This window comes from Vanessa atalanta, chromosome 6 (assembly GCF_905147765.1).
Source record: "Vanessa atalanta chromosome 6, ilVanAtal1.2, whole genome shotgun sequence".
Classification (NCBI taxonomy): Eukaryota; Metazoa; Arthropoda; class Insecta; order Lepidoptera; family Nymphalidae; genus Vanessa; species Vanessa atalanta.
The window spans coordinates 5,822,400-5,834,718 of NC_061876.1; the positions used below are offsets into that span (position 1 = coordinate 5,822,400).

Genomic DNA, 12,319 nt, shown 5'->3' on the forward strand with positions numbered 1-12,319 from the left:
TATATATTCCTCACAATGTTAGTGTATAAAACCGTGGTGTACACTGCATCACGTGATTGTTTACCAAACTTCGTCCTACCTCTCATATAAATTCATATCGAGTATTAGGGGCTCTTAGTCCAATAAATATATTATACGTGTTAAGTCACCGCTACATATTGTCGCTCTTAGGTAAGATATTTTATCGTTTTTAATGATATACTATTTGGCAAGTCTAGCTGACACCCGTCACGAGTCTCGATTGGCTCATTAAGCATGTGACGGTGGCACCTGCGATGGCATCAATCTATGCGGATTAGATTTGTGATTTAAGTGTCTCGTTTGAAAATTAACTTATAGATCATTGCAAGTGAGTTGTTCCATATTTGATTGTAATGTTACTTACCTTTGAGTTTGTTGAGCAAAAACGATTTTCCAGATCCCCATCTAGCGTAGAGACCCACGGTGATGGGGACGGACAGACTCGGTTCTGAGAGCATATCAGCTAAAGCTGCGCTGTACAGCTCGTAGCCGAGCATGTTTTCATTGTCTTCATTAGTGTTTAACTTTCGCGCACCGAATATTTGACCCAGTATTGTCTTGTTGTAGCTCATGTCGATATTGTACGGCGTTTCGTTCATTTTATTAGGTTTGTACAGAAGTTGGCTATTTTTTGGATTTCTTAGTAGAATTTCCACTATTTGCTAAAAATAAATTTTTAATTATTATTAGGAAATATAACAACAGTTATAATTTTATTCCAACATTATATATATAAAGGAGCTCAAAAATTATAATCAGGATTACTAAGAAACTTTATATATTTTATACAATAATATTTATTATATATTTTTAATATCTCTCTACAAGGCATAACTGTTATACCTAAGTGAATTTAAAGTGGTCCAGGAGACTGACCTTGGAGCGCGCCCGCATGGCGACGTGCAGCGCGGTGTCGCCGCGGTTGTCTGCGGCGGCCACACGTGCGCGGCGCTCTAGCAGCAGCGCCACCACCTCCGCGTTGCGCGAGCGCACCGCACGCAGCAGCGCCGTGTCGCCGCTCTGTGGAACGTGTTTATTTATTTAATGGGTTGAAATCTCAGGTCAGGCCCGTAAAAAGTTACTGGTCATTGATTATTTTTCAAGAAATCTTAGATTAGTCTAGAGCTTAGAAGTCGGTAACATATGCCTAAATTACGTAAAAGTACCTAAATCGGTTAAAACTGAACTTAACGAATTCCAGTGAAAATCAAAGTGCCTCACTTTTAACATCTGATATAATTGAGTGATCGCATAAACACTTGTGTACTTTTTAATGAATCTCATTTTTAACCACTGTATATTTCACATAAGGCAGTATAATCCAAAAAAACCTTACGCTAGTACAATGTTCCAAATCTGGATTAGACGCCAGAAGTAGTTTCATTATGGCAACATGTCCTTTCTCTACGGCCGTGTACACTGGGGTTTTCTTTTCTTTCCCGGGAAGATCGACATCCACGTGCTTTTTTAGTAACGCCTCCACTATATTCTTATATCCTCCCTTCACTGCGTATATTAGAGGAGTATCTTTTGAGTGATCCTGAAAAAGATAATAGACAGAGATAATTGTAATAAAATAGATTACGAAAGGCTACAAAAATCACTAGATTAGTTAAAGCAAATCTGCTACGTTAAACATTTGATAGAAAATGTTATTTCATTCGCATTAAAATGAATTTATATTAATAATTATACGAGTGTATTATTAATAAGACACAACATGTTTAAGCGATGTGTCAAGTTTTATAGGTCATAACGTATTTACCGGAAAATTTGTGAACCGGTAATGTCACTAATTTATCGAGTAAAGACTTAAATTTGGCATCACATTTATTACAAGGTTACATTGAAGCTGTCATAATTAAAGCTAATGACAAATTGAATCGAGCACATTTGGACTGTAATTACCTTTCAGACTTTACAAATAAATTACTTAATTATATAGAAATACTATTTATTAATCAGTTATAAAAATGTAATTGTTTTTATTTATTTGATATAAAAAATATATAACAAAAATTATCAATAAAACTACAGACTGTACCAATATTTGTATGGATAGATACACTTTGGTAAATATTCAAGGGATGACCGAGCTATTGTTAAGTGTCTCTTACAAAGCAGTAAGTGTGGCAGTAGCTTTGATTTTTAAATATGAAAAATTACCTGTACGTTAATATAAGCCCCTGAGTTTATCAAAGCGAGTGCAATATCGTAGAAACCTTCTTTGCAAGCGATGGCCAACGCCGTGCAGCCGTCCTTGTCCAATGCGTTTACATTCGGTTTATGCTCCAACAACATTTGAACTATTTCAAAATGGTTACCTGTAAGATTAAATTCATAGTAATATTTAATTATTATTAAACAAAGATATCGAAAACGACTACTATTACTACTACTCTATGAATACTTGTGTAGTTATTCCTTTCATAAAAATATATTCTGATTTTTTAGTGTGGTTTAATTAGTCTCCCTTAGTATTGTGATACTTATTATTACGATGTAAAATATATTGTTCCTTTTAAATGTTCTTTATTTTTATTTTTTTTTTGAAACGAGGAATATTTGGTGTAAGTTAACATATATTTTTAGGCAACAATTGCTGACAAAAACGGAAGCAACGTAACTGAATTTTGTATATTTCACGTAATCACGTAGTATATCCACGCCTTGACAGGCCGTTAGCAAGTTCTTGTAGATCAATAATTTATGAATAAAATTAGTTTTACAAACTCGAACATAATGAGTCTTATACAGAATGATTTGCTTCTTAGTTTTTTGCTTACTATGCAAAATTCAATTAAATATAATTTTCATTATCATAGTATAAGTGATATACCCACACTATGATACAATTTCCCGTATAAAATGTAAAAAATATCGTTATTTTAATTTATTGTATAAACAGTTGCATGCTTTCAGTTTGGCTACCAACCAAAAGTGGCGTAAGTTTGCCGCGGTGCTGTCAAGAGTAAATGTTTTCCTGGAGCTTCAAAGACAAAATCTTGTTATATTGCGATATTTGGCATTCGGACAATATTAGTCACATACGTGACTAATATTGTTTATATTAAAACAATATTTATCGAGAGGGAAACAATTATATAATTATTTATTGTTGCCAAAATGTTTTAAGCTAAAATGACCGATATATTTTATTTTTATAAATAACGCCTAGTTACTTAATAATTATTTCGTTTTATAATTCGAATTCGATTCCGTTATAAATGGTGGTCGCGCGTGAAGTCGTGACACGGACCGTGGGTGGCCTGCAGCAGCGGCGTCCAGCAGTACATGCCGGAGGTGTTGGACTCGGCGCCGGCGCGCAGCAGCGCGGCGCAGGACGCGACGTCGCCGGCGCGCGCGGCCCACGTGAGCGCGGACGTGGCGTACTTGTCGCACGAGTTGGGCCGCGCGCCCGCCGCCAGCAGACGCGCCACTACGCCGCTGTGTCGCCGCCCCGCCGCCCATACTAGTGAACTACGACAACAAGGACGCTGATTACACTTTATATTTTGAGTTGTGGTCCTGATTTGACAAATATAACTACTTATTCAATTACTAATTACCCAGATCGTTAGCAAAACAATACTATAATAATTTCAACAGTTATGCCATTGGTGGCTTGTTTATGATCTGTATATTCTCCATTCTTATATTAGTAATTAGATGTGCTATAAAGTATGTAAGTTATTGTACTGTTTGTTACGTAGACCCCGATATGAATACAATTTATGAATATACTCCTTGATTTTAATTTTAATCTTAAACTTAGTGACTTTTCAGACTAGACTACGCAAGAGATATAATTGTACCCCTTTTATTGTGAGTGCAAACAGGGTTTACTCTTTCTCTCCTCAATCTTAAAGTCCAATGGAATGGCAATCTGACGCGAACGTAGCGTTTACAGTACCAATAGCTCTAGATGCTTTCCGGAGCACGGTAGTACAAACATCGCGAATGTTATTAACTCGGGACTGTTACCGAGAATTACTTGACATACATTTCATATTTCACGACATCTGAAGAGGTTAGCCATTAGACTAATGAAGTATTTGCTATACGTACTTGATATTATAGTTTCCATGCGCATGAACATCAGCACCTTTTTCAAGGAGCAATGTAACAATTTCCTCGTGTCCTTTGTAGGCGGCCCACATGAGAGGCGACCATCCACCCTGTAATAAAATGTTGATGCAAAAATTGATAGCTAAAATCGAACACTTATTACTTTTTATTTTCAAAGAATCCTAATATGATAACTTGCCTAAAATTGTGAAGAGGGAATGACATTGTCTTGTTCTAAACCGATTTAAATTGGTTATACAGAAACCCGGAATATAAGTTTTCAAAAATTAGATGAAATGATAAATCCTGAACTTTATTCAAGAAATAACATAATTTTCATATTATTTGAAAACAATTGCTCAAAATCCAAAAGTTGAGGCAGCCGTATAGGACACGATATATGCAGCAACAAAAGTATTGTTGGTATAAATAATATATCAAACAAATGAAACAGCGGATCCTCCAATTTTACACACAGACCTGACGCACGTTTTTGTACATACATAGAAAGAATTCATTAAATGGTGCGTGTATTTGCATACAAATTGGTTTATGTATAAAAAATCAAGGTCGATTATATTCAGTCAGTCATTTTCCATACATTAACATATATTTATTATGAAAATCGTCTTAATTGATTTAAAGTAAATATTGTTGAAGGCATTCAATGGGCGACACATTTCAAATACAAGAGCGCTCGAGAACAAAGAATCCATTATAAGGAATGCATTACACTGGTCGTCATTATTAGGCGGGTAAAACATTCTATAAATACAATGTTATTGTTAAAAGAAGTTATATTATAAGTATACTTTATACAGATTTAAGAATGTGGGGATGTCGCTGATTTCTTGGCAATGATCCACCTCAAGTATAAATATACAAATTTTTGGTGCACAGTCCAGAATACACATGGTCAATGCTCTATTATAGTTATTTGGGTCACAATCAGTCATAACATCTCTCAAACGGAACATAATTCAAAGCTTTCAAAAATATGGAAAATATTACGCGCTGTCGAATATTAATTCGAACGTCACCCATTTATTGAATACCATACGTAACAGATAAAAACAGTTACGAAAATTGAATTGCCAAAAGGAAACAAAATACATTTATATCAAACACATATCTTAATTATATTTCTATCAAAGTGTCTAAGGAGCAAATATTTCGACAAATAAATAAGAGTTGGACATACATTAATACAAAATCTAAATGTAAAGATACAGTGAAATTCAATCTACTTATTTTAAAAACAAATAAAAGTAACTTTATATGTTTGTAGTTATATATATATGTATTAATTATTTACATCACATGTATAATAATGAATGTTTTGAGTAGCCAAGTGTAATACAAGTAACTATAAGTAACGTGTGTTTTATAATTGGATTCATAAGACTTAGTATAATATGTATGTATTACATATCTTTTTCAAATAGTTTATAATAGGTTTAAGTTCGCATTCCAATGTATCAGCATTACTGGAGATAAGTGACAAGTAAAAGATCACGTACTATGCTAGCATGCAGAATTTAAACTAGTGTTAAGCACGGTCTTGCTGGAGTATTCCATTGTTTAATTGTAGACACGTGAACTATCTACTCGAATAGTTACTTTTATAATGGTTAGGTATAGTTTGTAGGTGCAATCGATCGCAATATATAATTATAACTTACACAATCTCTGGAATCAACTTGGGCACCAGCGTCGAGAAGCTCTTGAACAATTGATATATGTCCCCCTCTAGCGGCGAAAGCGAGCGACGTCCACCCGTCGGTGTCGGCCGCGCAAGCGTCCGCGCCCGCTCCGAGCAGCAACCGCGCGGCCACAACGCGCCCGTTTTCGCTTGCGCACATGAGCGCTGTTGTACCATTCTAAATCATTAATTATATGTATCAGTTTTTATTTATTTTTCGTCTTATCTGTATTTGTATTTTTTAGTAGTTGAAAATTGGTGGTGCTGGTGTCACGGATAAAAAGTATCCTATGCGCTATTCCAGACTATATAATCTATCTCTATTCTAAATTTCATTCCGATCAGATCAGCCATCCTGGCATAATTGAGTTATAATCATCCCCATCAAAACCTTCACATTTATAATATTAACAAGGCACAGATAACTTAATAAGTGTATTGAGTAAAGGTTTAATATAAAATGTACTAAAAATTGTAAATAAATTTAAAACTAAGCAATAACTAAATTGAATTGAGACGTAATTAAATATAAAAAATCGTGTTTTTGTTCCAAAAACAAAAATATATTTTATCAATGTAGTAGGTTAATTACAATTTTATCTTTGCCAAAATGAAAAACAACAATAAAAGTTATTTTCTTCCCCTTCAATTACAAAGGCTGAATACATGACATTCAAACATTGCTGCTTTGTTTAAGAACAACATCGTACCTTTAGTGTTCTTGGAATCTTTCGAGTACCTCCTTCGTTCGCATAACTGACAAAACGTTTTGTACGTTTTATATTTATTTCATTTTTGTAAGTATCGATTTATCAAAGTTACTTATACAAACCTCGTCTCTGTCGTCGACATTGATGTTTCTGTTGGACGATAGATAGTTCTGAAGTTCATTCCCGTCGCTGTTCACCAATTGAGAGAGCGTCTTGAAGCACGCCAGGGACACCATCGACTCGCTCCGATGGAGGCTCTGTTGCCAAAGCAATATGAATCATTATACATTTTTAATTTATATCGTTAGACACATAAACTCACAGCGTTACGCTATCGAAAACCAATACATAATTTTTTGGGTAAAATTAAAGTATGTGAGTATAGGAGAAAAAAAAATGTTTTAGTAACTTATTGCATGAACTTTTTTCACAAGCTAAATTGTAAGCAAATAATTTAGATATCTTCTATAGCTGTTATTGCTATTTTGTTAAGATTAAAGTATATCAAATGTACTCAGGTAAGTATTTACCAGATGTAAAATAAAATGATGTTAAATAATAAAAAAATATGGTCAATTTTATGTTACACGCAGGCTCAATACGTCAAAATCATGCAGGTAACATTGAGTAATAATAGTCTATTATATGCATTGATTAAAATAACACCTCAGTCGCTTGCAAGCTCCAACGTAACATGGCCACAACACTTATCAATTTCAGGAGTTAATTAATTTATTTCAAGTAAAATACTCGAGAACTTGTTAACGTTTGCACACTACAGCTCAGAATGTATGTAATGAATACAAATTATAGATATAATGATAAAGAGAGATATCACAAGGCAATTCCATAAACTACACAATAGTGTTTACAGGCTGAAATGACGTTTTATTAGTATTTATATCCTCATATTAATTATGTATTCGGACTGATACGCTAATCTACATTTGATATATATATGTTACAAATAACTTAATACAAATCCTTATATATCAACGCAAAATACTCGTTCAGATAAGTATCTACTGAGTATAAAATCATTTGTATTTTATATTTATCAGATTGAATATTGGTCTTAAATGATTTTCTTTTAAAAAAAATGAATGAGACATAAAATAACAAAACATGCACAAGTTAGTAGATACAAGGATGTTGTGTTTATCAAACACAGCCACTCAGTGTTGTTATTAATTGGAAGGCACAACACTAGTAATGATTTCAGCGCAGACCGTATTTGAGTGTCGACGGAGAGCGAAACCATGGAATGGGAACCCATGACTGAACCGGCGATGTTCTCCTGGCGGCGCCGTGACGGTAAACCGAGGCACGTTGAGGTGTGGGCCTGCAGACAAGGGGCCTATGTGTTCGTTGCCACTGCCAATTTGCAGATGCATAAATGAAGGCCGTCGGAGCTTATGCAGAAGCGGCGGCGCCAACATTGCACCCGCGAAGCTGTTACTTTTAGCTCGCTGTGTTGCAGGGCCCTCTTCCGGTTTGTCCAGTTCGGCTACATCGGGCTTATCAGATTTATCTGATCGCATTGAATCTGATTGACTGCGGTCAGTATCCGACGATGAGGCTGACTCTTGAGCCACCTCCTGGAGCGAATCTGGTAACGCTGGTGGCCTGGACACATTTCGCGGCTTGTGTATATTTGCAATAAGGCAGCGGATATGTACGTATTCATTATTATCGGTGTTTGATGGTGTAGGCAGTTCGGGCATACGGGACATATCGCGGCGGTACACATAATACTATGAGCGCGCAGCAAAACGTCCAGTGACAGATTTGCGAGCGTCGTGACTAAGCCGCGTGGGGAACTCGGACTGTCTCGCGTGATCACGATGGGCGGATACTATTTAGAGAGCAACGTAGTGAGGGCGGGCGGAGGGCGGATGCAATGAATGAACGCGACGGATACGTACTAAAGAATAGGTACTGTAGGTTCTTAAAGAAAGACGTTTGAAGATCGCGGAGGCGGTGCGATGGACGGCTCGCTCCGAGGGTAGCATGTCGCTCGGTGTCCGGGCACAGTGTGTCGGTGAGTCGACAGTCGACTATGAGATTGATACCAGTGCCCGAGTCAAAGCCCTCCCCACCGACGCTGTTGTTCTCTAGGTTTTTTAAATATCATGTATAGATTTTTTACGGAATCTAAAGATCATAATGTGAATGAAATAGTTTTTTTGTTATAAAGGAAACACTACGTCATGTTTAAAGAAAACAAAACGGGTTAGCCTACGGTGAACTGCTGAGAGGAAAATGTTGTATTCTAAATAAGCGTGATTGCGCAAAAAACACGTTATTTTTTTCAATTAAATTAAGTTTATACATCAAATAACAATATATATACAAAATAATGCTAATTAAAAATGATGTAAAACAGTGTCCGGCATATCGTTCCGCATTCCTGAGCTACGATAAATATAAGCCTATGTTATGTGAGAGGTTAAATAATTATTGAAATTTCGATTGAACTTGAATCAATTAAAGTCAACGTACTTTATCATAACGATGCTGTAAGAATCATCGCTTACTTCATACTCATTGTGTTCGTAATAACCAGTTCGTGAGATCTAGTTAGTGGTATCAGAGAGCAAAAGCAAAAAGGATTGAAGGTGAAGATCCGCAACGCATGCGAAGGTAAAAAGAATAACGGGGTTACAGGATTCCGCCCAGTCGAGCGCCATGCTGTGACCGCTCGTCTGGAAATGTGTGCCTATTACGTTCTTCGACTAATCGTGTTGTGTATAAGGATAAAATTATTGGCATAAACATCTATAAAACATAAAAATTATATATTACTCATTAATCTGACATTACCAAATAAAAAACAAAATATATAAGTTGCATATTAATAACTATAAGGCCAAATATAATTTTAGCTGAGAAAAGTATCCATCGCCATTTACAAATATAAATGTATCATTTACATTACGTAGGTTAGTTAAAATATATCGAAATGTTAAAAGTTAAAACACTGTTTTATTTCAAAATAATTATCCTAAACATGAAACTACGATTCGGTAGTTAGGTTAACCTTTGTAAATACGTAAAAGGAAGTAATTAATATTTAATATTTGGGTACTATTAATAATAAATGACTGTCAGAATTTTCATATTTATAATTCAATTTTTGCATGCAATTAAAACATGTGTAAATATTTATAATATTTTTTTGCATTAGCAGCCCGTAAATGTCCCACTGCTGGGATAAAGGCCTCCTCTCCCTTTGAGGAGAAGGTTTGGAGCATATTCCACCACGCTGCTCCAATGCGGGTTGGCGGAATACACATGTGGTAGAATTTCGTTGAAATTAGACACATGCAGGTTTCCTCACGATGTTTTCCTTCACCGCCGAGCACGAGATGAATTATAAACACAAATTAAGCACATGAAATTTCAGTGGTGCTTGCCTGGGTTTGAACCCGAAATCATCGGTTAAGATGCACGCGTTCTAACCACTGGGCCATCTCGGCTCATTTATTTATAATATATATTATTATAAAGTCTATTTACCTATGTTTAATATAAAGTCGTAATATAATTATAGATGAATACAGTATATATTACGTCAGGCACGCATTTTTATTTTTTAAATAAAATAATTGTGATGTAGTAAGAAATATTTGTAAAAAACTATCAAATTAATTCTAAAGATATACTTTTGAGACTTTAAATTGCCAGGAAAATTTTAGTGTTCAAAAATGCTCTCGATAACATCGTCGAATACAAAAAGGAAACGACATACAAAGTTAATTGAATAACAGTTGTGTCTCCATAAAAAAACGGTCGCCTAAATGATAATCAAAATAGCAACATTTTTACACGATACAATAGCAATATTTTTTTTAAACGAATACTTTTTTCTGCACTATTAATAATTAAGAATATTTGTTTGTAAGATTTATAAAAACATTCTATATTAAAATTCTGGAGGGCAACGTTCCAGTTGGGAAGATAACCGAGGCTAATAATTATACGTCATTAATAATGGCGTCAGTTACTGTAAATATACCTGACGCGATCGCTCATATACATATTAGTACATATATAATATATATATATATAGGAGACGTCATTACTCATTTATGCCAGTGTAACAAGCAGCAATAAATACGTTTTCTGACAAGCTCATATATGATTTCAAAATTACGATAAAACTTTGTTTTAATTGATGTAATGGTGGACTTCTTCATAATTGAAGCGTAAAGCTTTTTATTTTTTAATATCAGTATACCAAGATTTATTCACCACGTAAACTTATCGGAGTTGTAATAAAATAACAAATATAATCAAATATGTTATTTTTTTGCTGCCTTAACTCTGAGTCCTTACTCGCGTTATTATCGGCATGCGTCAGTATGCACGCCGATAATAATTTAAGGTAGAAGGGCGCGCCTTCTTGAGTAAATAAATCTATAATATAATTACCAAACACAAAGTATTGTGAAAAATAAAATAATTTCATTGTACCTGTCCATAAGTCCGTATAAAAGAAGCCGCACGTAGCATTTCGTCCAAGTGTCATCAGTCATTAATCGCTTGAAGCTATTTTAAACTTACATGAATCACATATATAGTATACGAATAATTTTTCATTTCCTATTCGATAGTTACGACAAAACACAGTGAACATGCTACTGGATATTTCTAACTTTTATACGGTGGCTCGGTAAACTCGGATTGTTTAATGTCGGATAAAATCGTTTTCTTTAAACAAAAAGGGTTTATCTGATAATCGGATGTTTTCTTGCACCATAATTTACTCGCGGCCCATAAAATATTATAAGATAATATAGTTTACCGTTAAACCTCGGTGAACTGATTACATAGTTAGCTCTTATGAATTTCAATGCCATTATCCGTTAAAATAAACGCTAGTGAGGATTCATGCCCAGATACAATTACACGGTAGCAACAGGTTATAGGCGATCATCCTGTTAACTAAGTAGTACTTAGTTGCTTATTTTCCATCTTTCACCGTGTACGTTTCAATAATTTAAAAAGGAAATTAAATTCATTAATCATTACTTATTTTAATGATTAGTTAACTAATTATTCATATTAATTAATGATTTAATTAGACTCATAATACATATTATAGTAGTTAAATAAAATGGTTACAATGAATACATTTTATGGTTTGAAGTAACATAATGTTAGGCACTATAACAATGAAACCGACATGAATCGAAATAAATTCAGTCACGCGTATTCGTTATGTCAAAGTGGGACACCGTAGTGGATAATGCATGGCGGATTATAAATTGTGATTACAACAGAAGAGGCATTAACAAACTAAACAAAACAGTAATTTTAATTTATTCTTGTCAAAAATTGTTGCTTACTCAGGAAACATTTATAAAGTGAACAAAAAACTGACTCGAGTGACCTTATTTTTATTATTGAGTTAGTAGTATTTTTGTATGCTTCTAATGTTAAAAAAAGTTATTTACTTCACATATATTGGCACTGCCAGCTGCTAATGCATCTGTGTCGAATTTAAAAATATATTAATGCGCTTTCGGCGCGACACCTTCGTCAGTTATTACTATCTGAACCCGCGGCTATACACGCGCGGAATGATAAAACTTCACATCATATACAAAGTTTTTTTCTCAAAAATCGTCTAAGCAACCGAAAAGTTATATTAAAATGAATCAAATAATGATTCGCCCCATACATACCTCCACCCACTTTTTACAACCTAAAGGGAGGATTTCTGTAATACAAACCTACAATATAACCTTTTTTTCTTCCGCGAGACTCGGAAATATCTCCTTACCAAAATTCATCTAAATCGGTTCAGCGGTTT

The 12,319-nt window shown here is 34.6% G+C and overlaps 1 protein-coding gene across 3 annotated transcripts in view; it reads right to left on the bottom strand.

Moving 5' to 3' along the window:
• LOC125064845 (kinase D-interacting substrate of 220 kDa B) overlaps positions 1-12,319 on the bottom strand; it is a 48,755-nt gene that overhangs the window by 12,040 nt on the left and 24,396 nt on the right. Inside the window, exons 1-9 of one of the 3 annotated variants that reach the window (XM_047672113.1) lie at positions 7,731-8,398; positions 6,624-6,758; positions 5,772-5,969; positions 4,090-4,199; positions 3,281-3,501; positions 2,188-2,345; positions 1,358-1,561; positions 898-1,041; positions 386-683 (exon numbers count right to left, since the gene is read on the bottom strand). In XM_047672113.1, the coding sequence (XP_047528069.1) occupies positions 386-683; positions 898-1,041; positions 1,358-1,561; positions 2,188-2,345; positions 3,281-3,501; positions 4,090-4,199; positions 5,772-5,969; positions 6,624-6,758; positions 7,731-8,234 (1,972 nt within the window). In that variant the 5' untranslated portion in view covers positions 8,235-8,398. Of the gene's footprint in view, positions 1-385; positions 684-897; positions 1,042-1,357; positions 1,562-2,187; positions 2,346-3,280; positions 3,502-4,089; positions 4,200-5,771; positions 5,970-6,623; positions 6,759-7,730; positions 8,399-12,319 lie in introns of those variants that run through there. The other 2 variants (XM_047672114.1, XM_047672115.1) reach the window with 2 other exon arrangements.